The 25,487-nt window shown below is 42.7% G+C and overlaps 1 protein-coding gene across 1 annotated transcript; it reads right to left on the minus strand.

The window, feature by feature from the left end:
* Positions 1-176: 176 nt before the first annotated feature.
* Positions 177-23,744, minus strand: ZNF510 (zinc finger protein 510). Its single transcript, XM_062208567.1, has 7 exons — positions 23,704-23,744; positions 22,992-23,021; positions 22,052-22,127; positions 20,820-20,878; positions 6,945-7,071; positions 6,575-6,670; positions 177-3,836 (listed from the first exon to the last, which is right to left on the minus strand). The coding sequence occupies exons 3-7, from the start codon at positions 22,110-22,112 to the stop codon at positions 2,143-2,145; spliced, it is 2,037 nt and encodes a 678-aa protein (XP_062064551.1). The 5' UTR covers positions 22,113-22,127; positions 22,992-23,021; positions 23,704-23,744; the 3' UTR covers positions 177-2,142.
* Between the last annotated feature and the right edge of the window lie 1,743 nt (positions 23,745-25,487).

Below are 25,487 nucleotides of genomic sequence, written 5' to 3' on the forward strand. Positions count from 1 at the left end.
TATGTACCAAGGATCAGGGAGCTGGAGATTAATCTAATCATATTGTTTTGTCAGTGTTCCTTAGAAAACTGGAAGATCAATAAAAAAAAATCAGGGAGCAACACAGGCTAATGGTACTTGGAGATTGCAATGAGACTATAAGAAAATAATTGTTTTTTTCTCATTATAATACAAAATTTCCATTAGAAATGTAGAATATATTATTTCTGTTGGGCTTCCAAGACTTTTAATACAAGAGAAAAGGTATCAAGAAAGACAAACATGGAGGCAGAAGGTCAGATGCAGGTGTTATACCCTTTTGGGGTGAGAAATATAAAGGACTAGATTCTTCAATGTGACAGTTTTCTCTTTGAAATGTTAGGATGTTGTGAAAAGTAAGAGTGAGTATAACTACTATTAAGATGGATTATTGGGATGAATTCTAGAATTTCTTTGCCTGTTCATTTAGTTGATCTTGGGAATCTGATTTTACCATTTTTTGTCATTTTATTAAGTTGTTTGAATTGGTACTTAGGAAGTCTTTGTGTGGAAGTGAAGCAAAGCAAAACCAAAGGAGGGGAAAAAATGTTCCACACACTCTAATAATGCTTATAAAAAATGATTAGGAGCAGGCATTATGGTACAGTTGGTTAAGCCACCCCTTGGGACCCCTCTATTCCATATCTGAATGCCAATTTAAGTCCCAGCTACTCCACTTCTGATTTAGCTTCCTTGTACTTCATCCTGTGAAACAGCAGATAATGTCTCAAGTATTTGAGTACCTGCCAACCATGTGGGAGACCCAGATGTAACTCCTGGCTCCTAGCTTCATCCTGAGCCAAGCCTGTCTGGTGCCGACATCCACATGCAAGTTTTCCTGATGGAAAGCATGCCCTGTGACACAGAGGAAGTACAGCACATATAATACTAATTCCTACTGTACTTTAACATGTAGGAGTAACCATAGTACATCCTACTGGTCCCAAAGGCCTCATCCATGGAGTTAGAGTTTTCCTTCTCTGAACCCGATTAGCTAAATTTAGGCATCCTCTACCCACAGAGGAACTGGTGAGGTGCTAACTTGGGCACTATATGCAATACAGCCATACAAATTGGAGTCTTTTCCTTCCTGAAGTTCTCCAGAATACTTATGTGTCAACAGCCTCCTTCTCAGTCTCCACTGGAGACAGGGAAACATCTTTGTCCTTAAAGGAGCTTTTGTTGGGATACAGAGTTGTCAAGAGGTGAGGAAGCAGTGACTTCATGTTATTAAACAAGGCACTCCAAGCTGCATGGCAGCTGCTCACCATCAGCCAAAACCAAACTCCCAGCATTTAGGTTTATATATGTCCTGTATCAGGTGGTACTGTCCATTTCATTACATTGAAAGATGTCTTTCATATGGATTCTCTAATGATCTTTGATGGACTCTGACTCGAACCTTCTGATTAGGTTTGTGTCCTCTGGCTTACATAAGCCGAGACAAGAGTTTTCTGCTTTCCTAGCACAGGGATATGAAATTATGTGTGAAAACAAACAGATCTGAACATGTACAAGACCGACAGAATATAAGCTTAATTTTTGCTCACAAAATGTTCAACTGATAAAGTTTCCATTATCTTGTCATGTGCCACATTAAGGCATGTCACCCAAGATTGTTACAAAAGTCACATACATTTTATTCTGATAGATTCCTGGTAATCTTTTATTTGTCAGTTTGGGATGTGACATACAGCATAGCTACGCACATTCCATTGCCTAGTCACAAAGCCCCATTTTCACAAAAGGCAGCGTGGGAAATTAAGACTAGATAAGTGCTAAAAAAATAAAGTTGTTACTGGTGAATACATTATCATGTTGTGTGGTGTGTAGGTTATCTAATGGGGTGTGACTTTATTTAGGACTTTCCATACTCCTTTGAAAGAAACATGAGTCTGTGTGAAAACTCAGATGTACTCTGAGGGTTTGCCTTTTTGACAAATTCTTCCTATTTTTAGGTTCAAATGATTTTTTTGTCCTGTGTGAATTCTCTAGAGCACTGTGGGGGTTGACTTCTTGGATTATTTACTTATACTCACTAATTTAACTAGTTTTCCCCAACAGTATTCTGAGTTAAATGTGGTTGTCCCTTTGTCAGAAAGATTTTCCACAGTTATTACATCATTAGGGCGCTAACCCTCCTTGAATTCTCTGGTATACAGTTGACTTCTCATACAATTCCCCATATTCATTACATTCATAAGATTTCTCCCCACTGTGAGTTCTCTGATGTATTCTGAGGTTTGACTTCTGGCCAAAAGTTTTCCCACATTTATTACATTGAAAGGGTTTCTCCCCGGTATGAATTCTCTGGTGATCACTAAGGATTGCTTTCCGGACAAATTTTTTCCCACATTCATTACATTTAAATGGTTTCTCTCCTGTGTGAATTCTCTGATGCACTCTCAGGGTTGATGTCCGGGCAAAAGTTTTCCCACATTCATTACATTTAAATGGTTTCTCTCCTGTGTGAGTTTTCTGATGTTGAATGAGATGGTCTTTTCGCCAAAAGGATTTTTCACATGCATTACATTGATAAGTTTTCTCTCCACTATGAGTTCTTTGATGTATTCTTAGGTTTGACTTCTGGCCAAAAGTTTTCCCACACTCATTACATTGAAAAGATTTCTCCCCTGTGTGAATTCTATGATGATCTCTGAGGGTTGACTTCTGAACAAAAGTTTTCCCACATTCACTACATTCATACGGCTTTTCTCCTGTGTGAATCCGCTGATGCCCCCTGAGCGTTGATTTTTGGACAAATGTTTTCCCACATTCATTACATTTATAGGGTTTCTCTGCTGTGTGAATTCTGTGATGTGTACTGAGGTGTGATTTCTGGGAGAAAGTTTTTCCACAATCATGACATTCAAATGGTTTCTCTCCTGTGTGAGTTCTCTGATGCTGAACGAGATGCCCTTTCTGAAAGAAGGACTTCCCACATTCATTACAGTTATAGGGCTTTATCGCAGAGTGAGTTCTCTGGCGTGTTTTGTGAGTCAGTACCTGCCAGGATTTCTTATTTTCATGACATTGAAAGGACTTATCTGCGGTTTGTGTTCTGTCATTACATATTAATGGAGTATCTTCTGTGATAGTTCTCTGTGGTTGAGGAAGGAATGACTTCCTGTTGAAATTATTCTCATGTGTATTACATTCATAATGTTTCACAGTCATAAATTCATTGTATTTTTCCATAGCTGATTTTTCAAAGAAGGATTTCCCATATTGGTTAAGATGAGAATGTTTTCCCCCTGTGCTAGTTCTTTGGTGGTCAATGACAGTTGTGTTATCACAGTTTTTCCCAAATTCATCATCTTTACAGGATTTTTCTTCTGTGTGAAAACTCTTACGAGCAATGCAGTCAGTCCTACCACATAAAGACTTTCTAATTTCATTACACTCAAAAACTTGTTCCAATGTTTGAAAAGTTTGATGCTCCAGAAGGTTTTTCTTATAACTGAGGGCTTTCATATTTTTATTATATTCATAAAATTTCTCTCTAGTTTGAGTTCTGTCACACTTAATTTTAAAAGGTAAATTCTCACATATGTTAGGATAATCTGCTTTTTTTCTTAAATAGTTTCTATTACTAGTGACAAATTCAGAAGTATTTTGCAAATTCACTTGCCATGAGTCACATTTGCAGGACATTTTTGCTGAAGAAATAGAAGCTGTGCTCAGATTAAATGGTTTGCCCAAAGCTTCCTCTTCTTCTCTCGTCGATGTTTTATTGCTGATGACCTCTGTTTTCCACCAGTTTTCATGCCTGATTTTCTTGTTCTTGGTAACGTCATCATCACTGTAGTCTTCTAAAACTGAGAAAAATTGAAAATCTTATGAACCTTTTATCTGTAGTAGGGCTTAAAATATAGCTTATATTGCACTTCATTCTTTGGTTTATTAAGATTAAATAATTCACTTATGTACATACGAATATGTATGTATTTGACCTCCCTACTTGGAAACTGGTTATAAATATATATCTGTAGTTGCCATGGTGAAAAGTAAGATTTTCTCAATTGAGTGGAAAAGAAAGAAAAGGAAATAAAAATTAGAGTTTTTAGGGATGGTTATTTTAAGGAGCAACAAAATGAGAGAAATGAGTGAATACAATGAAGACTATAAACTTTAGAGTAACAAGAAAAATTAGGAGAGAACAGCACTCATGAAACATACCTAACACAAAAAGCAAAGTAGAGTCAAAGTCTGATATTTTCTAGACTATCTGGTAAAATATTCAATTGCCTATGTTCTTCTAATTGATACCCTTCTATTCCATCAATCATTATTATTATTATTATTATTATTGACAGGCAGAGTGGACAGTGAGAGAGAGAGACAGAGAGAAAGGTCTTCCTTTTCTGTTGGTTCACCCCCCAGTGGCTGCTGTGGCCGGCGCACCTTGCTGATCCATAGCCAGGAGCCAGGTGTTTCTCCTGGTCTCCCTTGTGGGTGCAGGGCCCAAGAACTTGGGCCATCCTCCACTGCACTCCCAGGCCATAGCAGAGAGCTGGAATGGAAGAGGAGCAACTGGGACAGAATCCGGCTCCACGACCGGGACTAGAACTCGGTGCGCTGGTGCCGCAGGTGGAGGATTAGCCTATTGAGCTGGGGCGCCGGCTTCCATCAATTATTGAACAGCAACTTAATTTTATAAAAACACCAACTTCCTTAATGATTAAATGAAGAAATCTGTACCTCCACTTTTCATCCTTACAAGTATGATCCACGGAAATACAAGTGCTGATGAAAATAAAATACATTATTACAACTGAAATACACTGCTCCATTCTGTCTGTCCTATCTTTGATATATTCTATTACAGCTGAAAAATAAGTGAGTCCAGAGGCCAGTGCTATGGCATAGTGGGTTAAGCCTCTGCCTGCAGTGCCAGCATCCCATATGGGCACTGGTTCTGAGTCTGGGATGCTCCATTACCAATCCAGTTCCCTGTTACTGTGCCTGGAAAAGCAGCAGAAGATGGCTCAAGTGCTGGGCCTCTGCACCAGTGTGGGAGACCTGGAGGAAGCTCCTGGCTCTTGGCTTTGGCCTGGCACAGCCCTGGCTGTTGTAGTCATTTGGGGAGTGAATTAGCAGATGGAGACTTCTCTGTCTCTCTGCAACTTTCTCTTTCAAATAAATTTAAAAAAACTCAAAAAAAAAAAAAAAAAGTGAACCTAATCAACCCACCCTGTGTTCTGTATTTCAATCTGAAATGAGCAGTACAATTTTAAAAGTGGTATCATGGAAGTTCTTACTGTAAAGGTGATATTTATAAAGGGTCTGATTCATTTATTATGTCTTCTAAATGCCTATCTTTGATAAGTTATATTGAAAATATCACACACCACTTTACCCTTGGCTTTTTTTTTTTTTTTTTTTTTTTGACAGGCAGAGTGGATAGTGAGAGAGAGAGAGAGAAAGGTCTTCCTTTTTGCCGCTGGTTCACCCTCCAATGGCCGCTGCAACCGGTGCATCGCGCTGATCCGAAGCCAGGAGCCAGGTGCTTCTCCTGGTCTCCCATGCGGGTGCAGGGCCCAAGCACTTGGGCCATCCTCCACTGCCTTCCCGGGCCACAGCAGAGAGCTGGCCTGGAAGAGGGGCAACAGGGATAGAATCCGGCGCCCCAACCGGGACTAGAACCCGGTGTGCCGGCGCCGCAAGGTGGAGGATTAGCCTGTTAAGCCACGGTGCCGGCCCTTGGCTTTTTTTTTAAACCTTTTCGGCCATTTAGGGAATGAACCAGTGGATGGAAGACCTTTCTCTCTGTCTCTCCCTCTCACTGTGTGTAACTCCACCTCTCAAATAAATAAATAAAATCTTTTAAAAAATAATGAAATTGAACACATTTTTAAAGATTTACTGGCCATTTTAAGTGTTCATGGTTAAAATCTTTTCTGCAGTTTTCAGTTAGATTGCCTATCTCTCACATTGCCTTGTGGAAGTTCTTTATATTTTCTGGAAGTTTAGCCTTTGTAGGTTACTAGTACCAAATAAATATTTTGCTGCTCTGTGGCTGGTCTTTTCATCCTTTCATCAATATCTCCTATCAACAAAGTTTTAAATTAAAACAAAAAATTTTTTAGCTAATTTATTTGAGACGCAGAGATACAGAGACAGGTAGAGATCTCCCATGTCCTGGTTTACTCCCCACATGGTCGCAAGAGCTGGGGTTGAGCCAGGCCAAAGTCAGGATCTGGGAACTCAGTTATTTAAGCCATCACCTGCTGCCTCCCATGGTGCATATATCAGGAAGCTAGAATCAGGAGCAGAGCTGGAACTTGAACTTGGGCACTTAGATATGGGATGCAGGAGTCCCAAATGGTATCTTAACTGCTGTGCTAAATACCTACCCCCTTCAGCAGCCCTGACCCCCCAAAGTTGTTAATTTTATTGGAGTGAGGTTTATTAATTATTACCTTTGACCAGTGCTTTTTCTGTCACTGGGCTTTCTAAGAAAAGTATTGCAATACAAAGGTGTACACATCTAAATTGACCTTCAAGAGTCTAGCTACCACTACAAAACGGGGTCTGCTAATGCTCAATAACTCACCTGGGAGACCCTGGCTTGAGAAGTCCTCCTCTGAGAACCACGCCTCTTCTCCTTGCTCCAATCTGAAGATCACCTCTGGTTTGAAAACGCAGTAACCTGGAAACAGGGAACAAATGAGGACTAAGGCCAGACAGATGGGCTTTTGGGCCACAAGAGTGGAAGAAAACTACGTCAGGAACAGCGTCCTGAAGGCGCTTGAGTGGATTCATCACTGAGTGTTGGTGACACGTTCTTTCTAGCCCTGAAAAGGTCATCACTGTAGACTCTTGAAGGAAAAGCCTAAATAACACCAAACGTTAACTTCCTGTGCATTAAAAACGGAATGCTTTCTGTACGGAGTTACATGGGCAAGTTAGGCTCACAAGCTTACCCAGTGAGACGAGGTGGCTGTAGTTCTCCAGCATCACGTCTCTGTATAGGGTCCTCTGAGCAGGGCTCACGTGCTGCCACTCCTCCGGGGTGAACTCCACACTCACGTCCTTGAATGACACTGATGCCTGTAATAGCACATTTCGGTTCAATCTGAGGGCTTCACATTTACATGACACAGAAAATGCCCATGAAAACAATACTTGTCACATTTACTAAAAAGAGCTTAAAACAGATACAAAGGATGTCTATTTTGGATCTATTATTACCATATACTTTGATGCTCAATTAGTAAAAATATGGACAGGATAATTAATGTTATATGTATTTATGAGTTATATATATGTACTAGCAATAGATACATCAGTAAAACTTTTAAAAAAATTCTTATTTTTGCTAAAAAATGTAAATAAACTTGTTACAGTTTTTATTCTGCATCCAACAGACTATTTTGGGCATACTCTAATCATCAGTAAATTATGGCTTGTGGGCCAAATCTGGTTTGCTGATTTTTTTAATGAATAAAGTTTCCTTGGAATACTCAATCATTTGGCATTGCCTATAGCTGCTTTTATGTTGAAATAACAGTACTGAGAAATTCTATCAAACAGGTTACGACTGTCAAATCTGAAAATATTTACTGCCTGATTCGTTACCAAAAAAATGTTGCCAACTCTCGACTAAACAATCCAACTACAAGACTGATAACATGAGAATAACATGGAAGACATATTTCACATACAGGGATATAGCTAAGCTGAAGGTAAAAGAATGGAAAAATATAACTGGCTATATTAATATCAAAAACATTAAATTATGATAAAAAAGAACCATGAAGAAAATGAGAAATAATGTATAAAAATAAAATGATCCTGGGGCCAGCGCCATGGCTCACTTGGTTAATCCTCCTCCTGTGGCGCCAGCATCCCATATGGGTGCCCAGTTCTGGTCCTGGCTGCTCCTCTTCTGGTCCAGTTCTCTGCTGTGGCCAGGGAGGGCAGTGGAGGATGGCCCAGGTGCTTGGGCCCCTGCACCTGCATGGGAGACCAGGAGGAAGCACCTGGCTCCTGGCTTTGGATCGGCGTAGCTACGGCTGTAGTGGCCATTTAGGGGGTAAGCCAACAGAGGGAAGACCTTTCTCTCTGTCTCTCTCTCTCACTGTCTAACTCTATCAAAATAAATAAATAAATAAATAAAATGATCCTTTCAATAGCCATTTTAAAAACTAATCTCATAGCTTAGCTTCTAAATCCAATCAGAAAGGGATAGGATTAGGATTCTTTTTATGAATCAATAATAAGTATGCATCTTTTTTTTTTAAAGATTTATTTATTTATTTGAAAGTCAGAGATACACATAGAGAGAAGGAGAGGCAGAGAGAGAGAGAGAGGTCCTCCATCACTGGTCCACTCCCCAGCTGGTTGCAACGGCTAGAGCTGTGCTGATCCGAAGGCAGGAGCCAGCCCAGCATTGTTTTTTTGTAAAGGAAAATGAAACAAATCAGTATCTTTAAAAATATTTATTTATTTATTTGAAGGGTAGAGTGTTAGAGTGAAAGCTAGATATCCTTCCATCCGCTGGCTCACTCCAAGAGGCAGAGACACAGAGAGAGATAAGCTTCAATCTGCTAGTTCACTCCCCAAATGGCTGCAATGGCTGGAGCTGTTTCAGGCTGAAGATGGTTGTCCAGAGCTTCTTCCAGATCTCCCACATAGGCGGCAGGGGCTCAAGTACTTGTTCCGTCCTCTGTTGCTTTCCCAGGCACATTAGCAGGGAGCTGGATGGGAAGTGAAGCAGCCAGGACTTGAAGCAGGGCTCTAATATATGGTGCCTGCATTGTAGGAGGCAGCTTAGCTCACTGTGTCACAACTTGTTCTCAATAGCAGCATCCATTTTTTTTTAAAGATTTATTTATTTGAAAGACAGAGTTAAGGCCGGTGCCGCGGCTCAATAGGCTAATCCTCCGCCTTGCGGCGCCGGCACACCGGGTTCTAGTCCCGGTCGGGGCACCGATCCTGTCCCGGTTGCCCCTCTTCCAGGCCAGCTCTCTGCTGTGGCCAGGGAGTGCAGTGGAGGATGGCCCAAGTGCTTGGGCTCTGCACCCCATGGGAGACCAGGATAAGCACCTGGCTCCTGCCATTGGATCAGCGCGGTGCGCCGGCCGCAGCGCGCCAACTGCGGCGGCCATTGGAGGGTGAACCAATGGCAAAAAGGAAGACCTTTCTCTCTCTCTCTCTCTCTCTCTCTCACTGTCCACTCTGCCTGTCAAAAAAAAAAAAAAAAAAAAAAAAAAAGAAAGACAGAGTTACAAAGAGGCAGAGGCAGAGACAGAAAGGTCTTCCATCGCTGGTTTACTCCCCAAATGGCTGCAACAGCCAGAGCTGGTGGATCCAAAGTCAGAGCTTCTTCCAGGTCTTTCATATTGGGTGCAGAGGCCCAAAGACTTGGGAAATCTTTTGTTGCTTTCCCAGGCACATTAGCAAGGAGATGGATCAGATATGGAACACCTGGGACTCGAACTGGAACCTATATGGGATGCTGGCACTGCAGGTGGTGGCTTTACTGCTACGCCACAGGGCTGGCCCTGCTTTATCTCTCTCTTTTTTTTTTTAAGATTTATTTCTTTGAAAAGCAGAGTTACAGAGAGGCAGAGAGGCAGAGAGGCAGAGAGAGAGAGAGAGAGAGAGAGAAAGAGAGAGAGAGAAAGATCTTCCATTCTCTAGTTCACTCCTCAAATGGCTGATCCAAAGCTAGGAGCCAGGAGCTTCTTTCGGGTCTCCCATGCAGGTGCAGCAGCCCAAGGGCTTGGGCCATCTTCTACTGCTTTCCCAGGCCATAGTAGAGAGCTGGATCAGAAGTGGAGCAGCCGGGACTTGAACAAGCACCCATATGGGATCCTTGCTCTGCAGGCAGCAGCTTTACCCACTATGCCACAGTGCTGGCCTGATGCAGCATCCTTTTTAAAAAAATTTTTTTTTTAAAAGACTAATTATTTATTTGAAAGTCAGAGTTACACAGAGAGAGAAGGAGAGGCAGAGAGAGAGGGAGAGGTCCTCCATCGCTGGTCCATTCCCCAACTGGCTGCAATAGCCAGAGCTGAGCTGATCCAAAGGCAGGAGCCAGGAGCCAGGAGCCAGGAGCCAGGAGCCAGGAGCTTCCTCCGGGTCTTTGCACATGGGTGCAGGGGCCCAAGGACTTGGGCCATCATCCTCCGCCCTCCCAGGCCATAGCAGAGAGCTGGATCGGAAGTGGAGCAGTTGGGACTCAAACCAGCGACCATATGGGACGCCAGCACTGCAGGTACCGGCCCCTGCAGTATCTTTTTAATAAGCAAAATTTATTGGAACACAGTCACATTTATTGCTTCTGTATGATCTCTGCTCTAGCTATAGATCCATTTATTTCACATTTACCAGAAAAGTTTTCTGACCACTGATTTAGTTGGTTTAAATGGCATCAATAATCATGCTAACATATTTGGTAACCTCTGTATAAAGTCATTTTCTGATGTACTTTGCATATTAAAAATATAAGGAAACACATTATATCTCACCCAGTTGGAAAAAATAACATATAATGTACCTCTGGATGTTAGCACAATGAAATAGGGACCTGAAAAGAGCAATACTAACATTTTTACAAGAAGAAAGCTTGGAAAATTGAAAATTAATGTCTTTTTTTGTATCATCAGATAAGAGAGGAGCACCTACATAGAGAATTAGGACATGCTCATTTTCTTAGTGATACAGAGGCCACCAGACTCCATACAAGAACAGGAAGTCGGCTAAGGTGAGTGTGTCGAGTCCATGGGGCCACACAGGATCAAAGCAGAATCGAAAGAGAAATTGGAAACACATTGAGACTACTGAAAATGAATGTGCAAAGTACTGAAATTTAGGGAATGTAGTTAGAACAGTGCTTAGAGTGAAATTTATTGCTGTTAACACCTATTTAAAAAAAAGGAAGTCTCAGGGGCCAGTGCTATGGCGCAGAGGGTTAAGGCCCTGGTCTGCAGTGCCGGCAGCTCATATGGGCACCAGTTCTAGTCCTGGCTGCTCCACTTCTGATCCAGCTCTCTGCTGTGGCTGGGAAAGCAGTAGAAGATGCCCCAAGTCCCACGTGGGAGACCCGGAATAAGTTCGTTGCTCCTGACTTTGGATCGGCTCAGCTCTGGCCATTGCAGCATCTGGGGAGTGAACCAGCGGATGGAAGACCCCTCTCTCTCTCTCTGCCTCTCCTTCTCTCATTGTGTAACTCTGACTTTCAAGTAAATAAATAAATCTTTTTTTTTTTTTAAAAAGGAAATCTCAGAATAACCTAACCATACACCTTAAAGAACTAAATGAAGATGGGGACAATTCTATTAACCATACAGAAATAAAAGGGACAAGAGAATACAATGTAGAGTTTTACACCAACAAATTGGATAACCTAGATGAAAGAGAGTCAATAATCAAAATCCTCCCAAGAAGAATGCCCAACAGCAGCTGGCATCACTGATGAATCCTAACATTCAAAGAAGAATGACCTCCAATCCTTCTCTAAATATTCTAAAAACAGAAGAGGGCACACCCCTAATTCAATCTACAAGCTATTTTGAATTAAAACAAGACAAAGAAATATCACACACACACACACACACTATAGATCAATACAGGTGAGAAGTCCTCAACAAGTACTACCAAGCTAAATCTAGCAGCATATACAAAGGATAGCAGGGGCCAGCGCTGATACAGCAGGTAAAGCCATTGCCTTTGATGCCAGCATCCCATATGGGCGCTGGTTCAAGTTACAGCTGCTTCATTTCCCACCCAGCTCCCTGCTATGGCCTGGGAAAGCAGTGGAGGATGGTCCAAGTGCTTGGGCCCCTGTACCCACATGAGAGACTTGAAAGAAGCTCCTGGCTCCTGGTTCCGGACTGCCCCAGCTCCAGCCATTGTGGCCATTTGGGGAGTGAACCAGTGGATGGAAGAATTGTCTGTCTCTGTAACTCTGCCTTTCAAATAAATAAATAAACCTTTAAAAAAAAAGATGGAAGTTCCCAATTTATGATGTTTTGACACATGATTTTTGAAACTTATAATGGTTTGAAAATGATACACACTCAATTAAAACCACAGTTTATTATAAAATAGATGTATTTGATGATTTTGCACAGGGTATAAGAAGTGTTCTGAGTATGTTTAAGGTAGGCTTGGCAAGACTATGATGTTTGGTAAGTTAAATGTACTGAATTTACTTTCATCTTAAAATGATAGAGATATATTGATTTCCAATGGGATTTTTAGGATATAACCCCATCCTACATTGAAGATCACCTGTATATACCATAACAGAGTACAATTTATTCCAGGAATGAAGGATCGCATGCAAAAAGAAGATCAATCAATGTAATATATAACATTAATAGAATTAAAGAAACCAAATGATCATCTTAACTGATTCAGAAAAAGCATTTGACAAAATCCAACACCCTTTCAGAATAAAAACAACGTAATAGAAATAGAATAGAAGGAAACTGTGGCATAATAGGGTAAGCCGCCGCCTGCGGCACTGACATTCCATGGGGGCACTGGTTTGAGTCCCAGTTGCTCCACTTCTGATCAACCTCCATGCTAATGTGCCTGGGAAAGCAGTAAAAGATGGCCCAAGCATTCAGGCCCCTGCCACCCATGTGGGAGATCTGGATGAAGCTCCTGAACTAGTGGATGGGAGCCTTTCTCTGTAACTCTTTCAAATACATACATACATAAATAAATGTTAAAAAATAAAAACCACCACCCAAACCTTTATCAGTTGATAGGATTGTTCATAAAAATGGAGTTTTATTGAGCTATAAAAAAGAATGATGTACAGGTACATACTGTAACATGGATGAACTTTAAAAGGCAAATTTATAGAGACAGAATATAGTTGAGCAGTTGATTAGGACTTGGGTCAGGAATGTTGGGATAGGTGGGTGATAGATAATGAAATAGAGTTACTTTTTGAAGTGATGAGAATATTCTTTTTTAAAAATATTTTTATTTATTTATTTGACAAGTAGAGTTACAGACAATGAGAGACAGAGAGAAAGGTCTTCCTTCCGTTGGTCCACTCCCCAAATGGCCACAACGGCCGGAGCTACGCCGATCCGAAGCCAGGAGCCAGGTGCTTCCTCCTGGTCTCCCATACAGGTGCAGGGCCCAAGGACCTGGGCCATCCTCCACTGCCTTCCCAGGGCCACAGCAGAGAGCTGGACTGGAAGAGGAGCAACTGGGACTAGAACCCGGCACCCATATGGGATGCCATATGCTGATGCCACAAGTGGAGGGTTAACCTAGTGCGCCACGGCGTTGGCCCCGAGAATATTCTAAAATTGTGGCGATGACTGTACAATTCTATGAACATATTAAGAAATGAATTGCATACTTTTCTGTAAAGATTAATTTTACTTATTAGAGAGAGAGAGAGGGAAGGAGAGGGGGAGAATGAATCAAAGTTCCATCTACTGGTTCATTCCCCAAAAGGCTGCAATGGCCAGAGCTGGGTCAGACTGAAGCCAGGAACTTGGATCTCTACCCAGGTCTCCCCTATAGAAAGCAGGGGCTCAGGTGCTTAGGCCACCTTCTGCTGCTTTCTCAAGCATATTAGTAGCAAGGGATGGGAAGCAGAGCAGCCAGGACTCCAACTAGTGCTCATATAAGATGCCAGTGTCATAGGCAGTGGCTTAACTCACTGTGTCATGATACAGGCCCTCAATTGTACACTTAAAATGTGCAAATTATGTGGAATATGAATTATATTTCCATAAAGCTGTTACAAGAATCACAACACTAGAAATTAAAGAAATTTAATTCACACGTGAAAAATAACTACAAGAAACTCTCTAAGATCCCATTACCTCATGAAATCTTAAACTCTTTCATAGAACAGAAAATAAGTAATTGTTTTTGCACTCATTTTATGAGAACATAATGTTGATGTCAAAATGTGGCAAGATATTACACAACAGGAAATGTGCAGGTCAATATTTCTTTATCAATGTAGATACAAAAATATTAACAGAAGTATCAACCAACTAAATCCAGAAATATACTAACTCGATGACACTGCATGACCAGGTGGGAATTATCCCAGGAATGTATGGTTGGTAAGACACTAATAAGTCTGTCAATATAATTTACCCTTTAACAGAATAAAGGAGTAAAATTATATGATTATCTCACTATATACAGGAAAAGCAGTTGGCAAAATTTAATATGTATATGTAATAAAAACTCTTAAGACATTAAAAACAGCAGTGGAAGTTCCTTATTCTAACAAATAGCATGTAGGAAAAATCTTACACTTAAAATTCATTGGGGGCCGGCATAACTCACTGGGCCACAAGAATGGCCTGGCCTATTCATTTTTAATCATTTTCTGATAAAGTGTTCTTAAATTTAATAAATCATTTGTTTCAAAATCATAATGATAATTCCCTACACTGCGACAGAAATTTGATTAGTTTAGCCTCATCCACTTGGAATTAGCTTTTGTGAATGGTAAAAGGTGAGTGTCAGGACTCCTATTTTCATGGATACTGTTACTCTTATGCCATTGTTGAAAAGACCATTCTCTGTCCACTGAGTTTTTGTAGTGGTTTCTGTTTACAATTAAGTGTGTGTGTGTGTGTGTGCATTGTGTATGCTTTTCATCTATTTTAGCTTGTACTTTACTTTCCTAAATATTATGCTTTATAGTAAGTCATGAAATTAGTAGGCCTTTAAGTTACACAATAATTGACTGTTTAAGGGCCTTTGAATTTTATAGAAACTTTATGTTTCCACTGAAAATTCTGCTGGGAAGTTTCTCAGATTAGAGGTGAAGTCTTTGACATTTTTCATTAGATTTATTCAAAGATTTTTTTTTTAAAAAGATTCATTTATTTATTTGAAAGACAGAGTTACAGGGAGAGAGGAAGAGACAAGAGAGAGAGATTTTCCATCTGCTGGCTCACTCCCCAAATGGCTTGAACAGCTAGGGTTGGGCCAGGCCAAAGCCAGGGGCCAGAAGCTTCTTCCAGGTCTCCCACATGAATGCAGAGCCCTAAGTACTTGGGTCATCTTCCATTGCTTTCCCAGGTACATTAGCAAGGAGCTGGATTGGAAGTGGAGCAGCCAGGACTTGAACCAGTTCCCATATGGGATGCTGGCACTGGTAGCTTAACCTGCTCCACCAAAATGCCCACCTCTATTCAAAGGTTTTTGACAGCCCTGGCTGTCATGGTCATGTGGGGGGTGATCCAGCAAGTAGATCTCTCTTCCCACACCTTCCACCCGCCATGTAACTTCCTTTCAATTAAATAATTAAATCTCTAAAAAACAATGGGCAAATAAAAGAATCCAAGAACATCAGCAATACATTTATGTGAAAAAGAACTAGTATTGCTAATGCTGAAAGAATCCTTACTAATCAATAACAAGAAGGAAACAATCCAATTTAAAACTCAAGAATTATATACATTCTTTACACAAAAGGAAAGGATATCCAAAGGATATCCAAATCAACAAAACACAAATAATGGTGCTCAATATTAGTATTTATCACAGAAAAACAAATTAGAAATTTCTATGAGACACAACTACAGAATGACCAGAGAGCTAAAATCACAGACTAGTAAGACGGGGCCACAGCATAGCAGGTCAAGCCTCCGCCTTTGGCCTTGGCATCCAATATGGGTGGTGGTTTGAGTTCTGGCTGCTCCACTTCCGATCCAGATCCCTGCTAATGCTCCTGGGAAAGCAGCAGAGGATGGCCTGAGTGCTTGGGCTCCTGCTCCTACCTGGGAGACCTGGAAGAAGCTCCAGGTTCCTGGTCCAGCTCCGACCATTGCAGTCATTTGGGGAGTGAACAAGTGGATGGAAGACCTGTCTGTCTGTCTGTAACTCTGCCTCTCAACTAAATAAGTAAATCTTAAAAAAAAAAAAAAAAGACTATTAAGAGGAAGTCTACTGGTGACAAATGTTACCACCAAAATACTGGTGGGTATGTACACTGATAGTACTTTGGTAAACTATTTGTAATACCTGTTAAAGCTGAACATGTTTATTATGTTAAGCAGCTATCTCATTTCTAGCTTTGTCCACACAAGAGCGATGAGAACATACCAAATGTGACACAAAGCAACATTCGGGCCAGCGTTGTAGTGTGGCGGGTAAAGCTGCCACCTGCAGTGTCAGCATTCCATATGGGCGTCAGTTTGTGTCCTGGGTGCTCCACTTCTGATCCAGTTCCCTGCTGTGGCCTGGGAAAGAAGTAGAAGATGGCCCAAGTACTTGGGCCCCTGCACCTCTGTGGGAGACTTGAAAGGAGCTCAAGGCTCCTCCTGGCTTTGGATCGGCACAGCTCCAGCCATTGTGGCCAATTGGGGAGTAAACCAGCAGATGGAAGATCTCTCTCTCTCTTCCTCTCCTCTCTCTGTATAACTCTTTAAAATAAATAAATAAATCTTTAAAAAAAAAAAACAAAAAACAAAAAACAAAGCAACATTCATAGAAGCTTATTCATAATATCCCTCTGATTGAAAAAACTCACTGCCAGGAGGAGAATGAGGAAATAAATTACAGTATATTCATATATTGGAATACTGCTCAGTGGTAAAATGGAAATACTGAAACACATAGCAACAATGATGAATCTAAAATTTGCTATGTACAGAAAAGAGCGGACTTCCCTAAGGCTAAGTCTTAACAAACAGTACATGCTGCATGTTTCCATTTACATGATGTTCAAAAATGAGTTTATCCTTTTTTTCCTAACATGCAAGGTCAGAACAGTGCTTGTCCCTGCAGAGCAGGAGCAATGTCTATGAACTGGGAACTGGAAGGAAGGGAATTCCATGGGTGGGGGAGACATTCTCCTTCTTAACGTGGCTGCTAGGTTACCAGTACACACAGGTAGAAGTCCATCTAGGTAAAAGCATACCGTACTTGTATTAAATCTGCATGTCAGTTAAACAACTAAACATAAAAAAGAAGAAAAAAACCTGGTAATCTAGGATGGTAGGAACATATTTATTATACTATTTCTTCATTTCTTTCTGTTTCAAAGATTTCTTGGGGTGGGCATTTTGGCACAGTTAAGACACTGCTTGCAATATCTGCCTCCCATACTGGAGTACCAGAGCTTGAGTCCTGGCTCTGCTTCTGATTCCCCCTTCCTACTAACGCATACCCTAGCAGGCAACAGATGATGGCTCAAGTTCTTAGGTCTCTTGTCACCTATGTGGGAGACCTGCCTGGATAAAATTTCTTTCTTTTTTTTTTTTTTAAGATTAATTAATTTATTTGAAGGACAGTTAGAGAGAAAGAGAGAGACAAAGAGAGAATCTTCTATCTACTGGTTCACGCCCCAAATGGCCACAATGGCCAGAGCTGGGCTGGTCTGAAGCCAGGAGCCAGGAGCTTCTGGATCTCTCACATGGGTGCAAGGGCACAAGGTCATCTTCTGTTGCTTTCCCAGGTGCTAGCCGGGAGTTGGATCAGAAGTGGGGCAGCCAGGACACAAAGTTGTACCCATATGTGACAGGGCACCGCAGGCAGCGCTTTACTGGCTACGCCACAGCACTGGCCAGGGGGTTGGATTTCTGACTTTAGACTTTGATCTGGCATAGCCCCAGCTGATGTGAGCATCTTGAGACTGAACCAGTGGATGGAAGATCTATCTTTCTCAAATAATATAAAATTTAAAACATTTCTCTCTGTCCCTTATAATAGGAGGAAATTTGAACACGGACCCATACAGAGGAAAGATGATATGACGATAGAGAGAACAATGACATCTGTAAGTCAAAGAGGCCTGGAACAGATCCTTAAAGGAAACTAACAGGCTGACATCTTGATCTTGGATTTCTAGCCTCCAAAGAGGTGAGAGATAAATTTCTGTTGTTTAAACCACTCAGTCTGGGGCCAGCACTGTGGTGCAGCAGGTAAAGCCACCACCTGCATCCCATATGGGTGCTGGTTCGAGTCCCGGCTGCTTCACTTCTGATTGAGCTCTCTGCTATGGCCTGGGAAAGTAGTGAAGATGATCCATCCTGGGGCGGAGCTGTGGTGCAGTGGGTTAACACCCTGGCCTGAAGCGCCAGCATCCCATATGGGTGCCAGTTCTAGTCCTGGCTGCTCCTCTTCGGATCCAACTCTCTGCTATGGCCTGGGAAAGCAGTAGAAGATGGCCCAAGTTCTTGGGCCCCTGTGCCTGCGTGGGAGACCTGGAAGAAGCTCCTGGCTCCTGGCTCCGGATCGTTGCAGCTCCGGCTGTTGCGGCCAACTGGGGAGTGAACTAGCAGATGGAAGACCTCTCTCTGTCTCTCCTCTCTCTGTGTAGCTCTTTCAAATAAATAAATAAATCTTAAAAAAAAAAAAAAAAAAAAAAAAAGATGGTCCATTCTTGGGCCCCCGCACCCATGTGCGGGACCTGGAAGAAGCTCCTGGCTCCTGGCTTCGGATTGGCCCAGCTCTAGCTGTTGCCACCATTTGGGGAGTGAACCAGGGGATGGAAGATCTCTGCCTCTGCCTCTCTGTAACTCTTTCAAACAAATGAAAAAAGAAAAAAAAAATATGCTAAACCACTCAGTCTGTGGTACTTTATTATGTCAGGCCTAATATACCTAGCCTACATTTTGCAAAGCAAAAAACATGTAATACCTATCTTTATCCTCATTTTATTTCCTAAGAGGAAGTCCAAATTGTAATGGGCAAAGATTCTAATTGGATCTTATATGCTGTGATGATTTAGATGTGGGTTGTCCACACCAAAATTCATGTTGAGATCTTGTTTCCAACAAAAGTGTTAAAAGGTGGTGAAACATTTAAGAGGTGATGAGGTCACAGGGGCCCCATCCTCTAGAAGGGATTAATGTAGAACGTGCGAGAGGAATTAGTTGTCATAAAGTTAAGTGTGACACTGCTGGTCACTCTCTTGAACACATGCCCGCTGCTCTTCCACCTGAGGCCTTCCACAGAAGCTGAGTAGGATCTGATGGACTTCCAGAACCATGAGCCAGACAAATCTTTATGAATTACCCAGTCTCAGATATTGTTTCAGCAACAGAAACTAGATTATGACAAACGCCTTGTTTAGTCTTCTCTAAAATGCAGTAACCCACATGCTCTGCAAGAAAAACCCCATCCATTCTTCAGAATGTAGTGGGGATCTGTGAACAGAGAGGTGAGACACCAAGGCCTTTAACAAGAAGTAGTCTTTATTATGCCGGGATAAAGCTCAGCTGGATTTATGAGCCCTGAACAAAGAAAATCATTTTAAATATACACTTTTTTAGCTTCTTTGTCTCCTTTATATGGCTACATACATACCTTTGGATATTCTAACGCTACTTGGCAGCTATAGATAAGAGATTGTTCGTGCATACATAGTATTGATAATATTTAACTAGTTTTCCTTAGCACACCTACTATTTCCTCCCCCGCCACACTGAGCTGTACACTGTCCAGCACGGCTGGCACCATCAATCTGTGCTGACAGGCAGGTAGAAAAATAGTTACAAGCAGTAGGAAGGGGCTGCATCCCATCCTAGGATAGGCCCTTTCCTCCTTTATTTCAGGAAGGTCCCTGTCACAAGAACTGACATGATTCTTTTCTACTCTCAATCAGCCAATCTGTTCTTGCCTTCACAAAATGTCTACTCGATTCTCTGTTTAGTTACCTGAAAAACAAAAGCCCTGCTTGGAACTTAGACCTCTACTTTCAGTGTGAAAAAAGTGGAATCATGGTACTGTATTTAATTCAGGGCTGTTATCAGAAATATTTTCTGTCACATTAAGACCCACAGTTATTTTTCTTGAATTCAATCAGTTTATATTCCACAAGGACTCAATTTGGTTTAAGCTTTTTTTTTTTTTTTTTTTTTTTATTTGACAGGCAGAGTTAGATAGTGAGAGAGAGAGAGAGAGACAGAGAGAAAGGTCTTCCTTCCGTTGGTTCACCCCCCAAATGGCCACCACGGCCGGCAGTGCGCCGATCTGAAGCCAGGAGCTGGGTGCTTCCTCCTGGTCTCCCATGTGGGTGCAGGGGCCCAAGCACTTGGGCCATCCTCCACTGCCCTCCCAGGCCACAGCAGAGAGCTGGACTGGAAGAGGAGCAACTGGGACTAGAACCCGGCGCCCATATAGGATGCTGGCGCTGCAGGTGGAAGATTAACCAAGTGAACCACAGCGCCGGCCCTGGTTTAAGCTTTTTTTTTTTTTTTTTTAATTTTTTTTATTTTTGACAGGCAGAGTGGACAGTGAGAGAGAGAGACAGAGAGAGAGAAAGGTCTTCCTTTTGCCATTGGTTCACCCTCCAATGGTCGCTGCGGCCGGCGCACCGCGCTGATCCGATGGCAGGAGCCAGGTGCTTATCCTGGTCTCCCATGGGGTGCAGGGCCCAAGGACTTGGGCCATCCTCCACTGCACTCCCTGGCCACAGCAGAGAGCTGGCCTGGAAGAGGGGCAACCGGGACAGGATCTGTGCCCCGACCGGGACTAGAACCCGGTGTGCCGGCGCCGCAAGGGGTTTAAGCTTTTTTTAAAAATGCAAATTTAAATGATACTGTGTATCTGCCCATCTGCCATGGCTTTCAGAAAGGTGAGAGTGACAAATGCAGCTCCATGTTGGAAAATTTGTGATCTCTGAGGATCTGCATCTTCCCACATCCCAACTCTGCTGTGCTATTCACAATGCTTTTGTATTTTTTCAAATTTTATTCAAGTTATACAAGTTTCATGTGTTTCCACAATGCTTTTCTAAGTCTTCCTTCTTTTCTATTTCTATTTCTACTTTTCCATAGTATGTTATGGACCCTTAAACACTTATAAAAGTCTATGGTTTAAAAAAAAAGGTGTTAGTAACTCACCTGAGATACCTTCATTTTCTTCTGTTTAGATAAGAATGTGGAGAACTGTGAAGGACAAGCTAGGGGTAAGGAAAAAGTCATGAGCGGTATGGACAGCCACTCTATCAACCTGCCTAAAATCTCATGTTACCAGCTGGGGAAATGGTCTCCCCATTGAAAAATGTTTCTTTGAGCCTAGCGGAGGGGTAGGAAGCACCATGAGGAGACAATATCTCCTAGATACATGCATTTCTAATACTAGGGTACTTCAAAAAGTTTGTGGAAAAAATGAAGGTAAGGACATGAATTAATTTTAGTGCAAAATTTATTTTTGTGCAATCTTTTTTTCTTTTTCTTTTTTGACAGGCAGAGTGGACAGTGAGAGAGCGAGACAGAGAGAAAGGTCTTCCTTTGCCTTTGGTTCACCCTCCAATGGCCGCCGCGGCCACCGCACCGATCCAAAGGCAGGAGCCAGGTGTTTCTCCTGGTCTCCCATGCGGGTACAGGGCCCAAGGACTTGGGCCATCCTCCACTGCACTCCCGGGCCATAGCAGAGAGCTGACCTGGAAGAGGGGCAACCGGGATAGAATCTGGCGCCCCGACCAGGACTAGAACCCGGTGTGCCGGCGCCGCTAGGCGGAGGATTAGCCTGTTAAGCCACGGCGCCGGCCTGCAATCTTTTTTTCTTCACACATGAAAAATGCATATTTTGAGAAAACTATGCATGATTAAAATTTTTTTGCATTAAAATAAACTCAGAATTTCAGTTCAGTTTTTGAAATACCTTCAACATGTATCACATGGATATAATCTTGGTGTTTTCATTGGTGATTGTAAATTATTTTTCATGATTTATGTAACTATAGATCTTCTCTAATTAATAATGAAAAAAATTAAAACAGATCACCCATATCACTAATCTATATTATTTATACCAACAGAAAAATCAACAGAAAACTGAAAAAGATGGCATCTTGGAGACAGAATGTCTTCTAATCTTGTGTTCTAACTTGGTGCAGTGTCTCAAAAAGACTTCGGGTGCCCCTCATGTGACAGCATGAACAGCAGTGTGCTCTGCTCTCGCTCTGTCCTGAGGACCATGGACATATCATTCATCTCAGAATCAGTACTGCTTTAAGGTTTCGAGAGTGAGAAACAGAAATATGCTCCTGTACTATCATTCTGTGATTCTACATGTGCAGTAAAGAGGACGCCTCAGCACGCAGTCACCCATCCTCTCAAGCCCCGCTCACCTTTCGCAAGCTGGTCCACCGCCACACAGTCTGGGATGGCTTCTGGATGTGGCGACATCATCAAGTCTGGCTCCGTCTGGACAAGGGGAGTAAGAATTACTTCAGGAGAAGCAAGTCAGGACCCGATCTCTTTCTGGTCCTTCCTGTGTTCTGAAGCTCCTGGCAGGTCTCCACAAGAGGTTATTCTTCCAGGGGGCACTCCTGCCCCGGGGCTCCCCTCTTCCTGCCAGAAAAGGAGCTGTTTTGCTCCAGAGAAGATGGGATTTAGGCCTGGGAAACAAATTCAATTTGAAACTGTCATGGAAAGTGGAATTCTCTACCTCACCACTGGTGACATTTTGAACTGGATTTTTTTTTTTTTTTAATGTTCGGGGCTGCCATGTGCATCCTAGGATGTCTAGGAACATTTCCAAACACTCCTTAGACACCAGTGTATCCTTTCTCCCACGTATGAGAATCAAAAATGTTTCTAGACATTTCCAAAGTTCCAGGGGAGCAAAAGCACCCCTGACAAAAGGCCTTACACCTGATTCTTCCGGAATCGGTAAACTGCCGTCCATTACCGTGGCTGCTAGTCACATCTGACGGCTGAGCACCTGAAATCTGGCTGGTGTCATGTGTTGAAATACCATTCTGAATACACTGAAAACCAGAATATGTCCTTGAAATAAGTTCATTTTTATTTTAGTCTTTCTTGCGGCTGGCTGCTAGAGCATTTGAAACAAATGTGGCCCACTTTGTCTCTGTTTTGGACGGATCTGCCCTAAAATATCAGACTGTGTCTGCTGAAGACAGCTGCAGAGGTGCTTGGCGCCTCGGGCTGACCCAAAGGTTCTGGGGAGATGCCCGAAATTACAGAACGAATACACCTGCCACAGACTTGAGATTCGGAACACACTGACTGCAGACAGTCCTACGGACGCGGGGACAAGTCACTTACCTTGTATGTGGCGAAGTCTGCAAGGAGGAGCTAGGTAGGCAGGATATCAGAAATGGCTTGATTTTCAGCGTAAAGCTTCTCCGTGTTCGCATCCTAGCCCTTCCATACTTTAGAACTATCACCTTACCCTCCCCACCCCGTTCTGCTCTCACAATGGTAAGGCAGACACATAAATATGGTGCTTGTCTGAATTAAAGGAACGGAACGAAGCATGTCTTCCGAACACAACGGGGGTGGCCATTCATGGACTGCTCCACAAGTGACAACGTCCCTCCCCGAACAACAGCGCGAAGCACTTTCTACTGACGTCCTCACTGTCCGACGACAGCTCTTAGCTATGCCCAAGGGGCAGAGTCAGCAAGGCGCCCGAGCCGGGGCCTCCGCCGGCCCCCGCGCCCCCGCGGCGGACCCACGGCTACCACCACAAAGGCGCAGCACTCGGCGGCCTTACTCAGGTAAGGGGTAGCCAAGGCCCGCCCCCATAACTCAGCCCCTACCGGGCACCTTCCAGACGGAGCGAGGCCGGCAGCGCCCAAGAGCCCGCCCCTACGGGTCTCCGTCAGGTGGGAAACCCAGGCCTGGCCCGGGGCTCCGGGTCCTGTCAGAGGAGGGGGCGTCCCCGGGGCGTCGCGTCCCCGCCCCAGGGACACGAGCCCAAGCCCCTGACTTGGTCCGCGGACAGCAGGGAGCCCCCGCCACCCGCAGTCCTCACCTCAGGTGCGAATCCTCCGCCCCGAGCTGTAAGAGGGCGGAATCAGGGAGGTGGGGCTGAGCGCACATGCGCAGCAGGACGCGGGGCTCCTGCGTTCCCAGGATGCTGAGCGAAAATCCGTGCCAGTCAAGACTACATTTCCCACAGCGCACCGCGGCCTCTCGCCGTGCCGTTCGTTTTGGGCTGGTCAGGGAGGTACTGACTATTCATTAACAGGGTGGGTACGACGTAGACCGTTCGGTCTTTGATTTGTTCCTGCGGAAGCCTTGGGGAGCATTTGGGGAACAGTGCGTATGGACAGGATACGTCGTCAGTTCTGCCAGTCGTGGAGACATTGGGGTTGTGAAGATTACTTTTTAGAAGTGTATATTAACGTGTTTAAGATTTCAAAGTAACAGTTACAACAGGGAAACACAGCAAAACGTTAGGAATTTCGACTTCAGCTGTGAAAATGTTTTTTGCTCATTTCTGTGTGTTTGAAATTTTTAAAATTGTATAAAGGGAAGCATTTGGACTGTCTTCCCAAGTGTGCTTTTAAACTCAGATCTGTCGAGAAAAGTTAAGAAATATATATGTCAGCAGCTCTTGGGAATAAAAACAAACACTAAAAATGGAGTGCATTGTTACCATAAAAGAATAATACCTGTGATCCTCAAAGTTTACCTCTTGGGGAAAAACTGAAAAAGCAAATAAACAATACCTGAAAGTCCATAGCACCCCAAATAAAACGATTGCGATACAAGGTATGTGTCTCCTATAGAGATGCACCTGCTTAAAGCTTAAGTGTTACACTTCTGATATCAAAAACTTGGAAACTCTAAGCACAATATTTTATGACACTTTTTACTAATAAACACAAACGCATATTTTTCTTGGTTGATATTTCATAAGGTAGGTTCGTTTGACAGTGATAAAAAAGAGAATAATTTTTGATTTAACAAGGAAAAAATGGGATTAATGCTACCAATAAGGTAGTGTAATTTATAGTACAAGACTTTATTGTGACAGTGAAATAACTAATTAGATATTGATGAAAACATTAAAGTTTATTTGACAAAATTCTAATCAGTGTTGTTTTCTATGTGTTTTTTGGTATTCATATACTTTAACTGATGCTCATACAGGATGCCCATGTCGCAGGCGGCAGCCTAACCTGCTATGCCACAATGCAGGCTCCAGGCTCTATAGAAAACTCTGAAATCTCAGTGCAAATCCTCAAATTTTTGTTTCCCCCTTTCACATCGTTTTGGCTATCCTAATTCCTTTGCTTTGTGGATATTAATAAAATGGATGGCTGAGATTTGGGAGGATTGGTATCTGAATCTTAAAACCATCAGAAATAGTATATATTCTACTATATGGGTTCTTGATTTCTTTTGTCTGTGTTTTGTAGTTTCCAGCACACAAATACTGCACAAATTTTGAGATTTGTATATGGGTCTTTCTTCCTCCCCCTCTCCCTCCCTTTTTCCTTCCTTTCTTTTTAAATTGTAAGTAGATTAAAAAAAAAAAGATTTATTTATTTGAGAGGCACAGTTACAGAAAGGGAGAGGGAGAGTCAGAGAGAGAGGTCTTCCATCTGCTGGTTCATTCCCCAGATGACTGCAACAGCTCAGCTGTGCTGATCTGAAGCCAGGAGCCAGGAGCTTCTTCCTTTTCTCCTACGTGGGTGTAGGGGCCCAAGCACTTAGCCATCTTCTACTGCTTTCCCAGGCCATAACAGAGCGCTGGATTGGAAGAAGAGCAGCTGGGACTTGAACTGACATCCATATGGGATGCCAGCA

The sequence above is a fragment of the Lepus europaeus genome, chromosome 12, assembly GCF_033115175.1.
Source record: "Lepus europaeus isolate LE1 chromosome 12, mLepTim1.pri, whole genome shotgun sequence".
In the NCBI taxonomy this organism is placed as follows: Eukaryota; Metazoa; Chordata; class Mammalia; order Lagomorpha; family Leporidae; genus Lepus; species Lepus europaeus.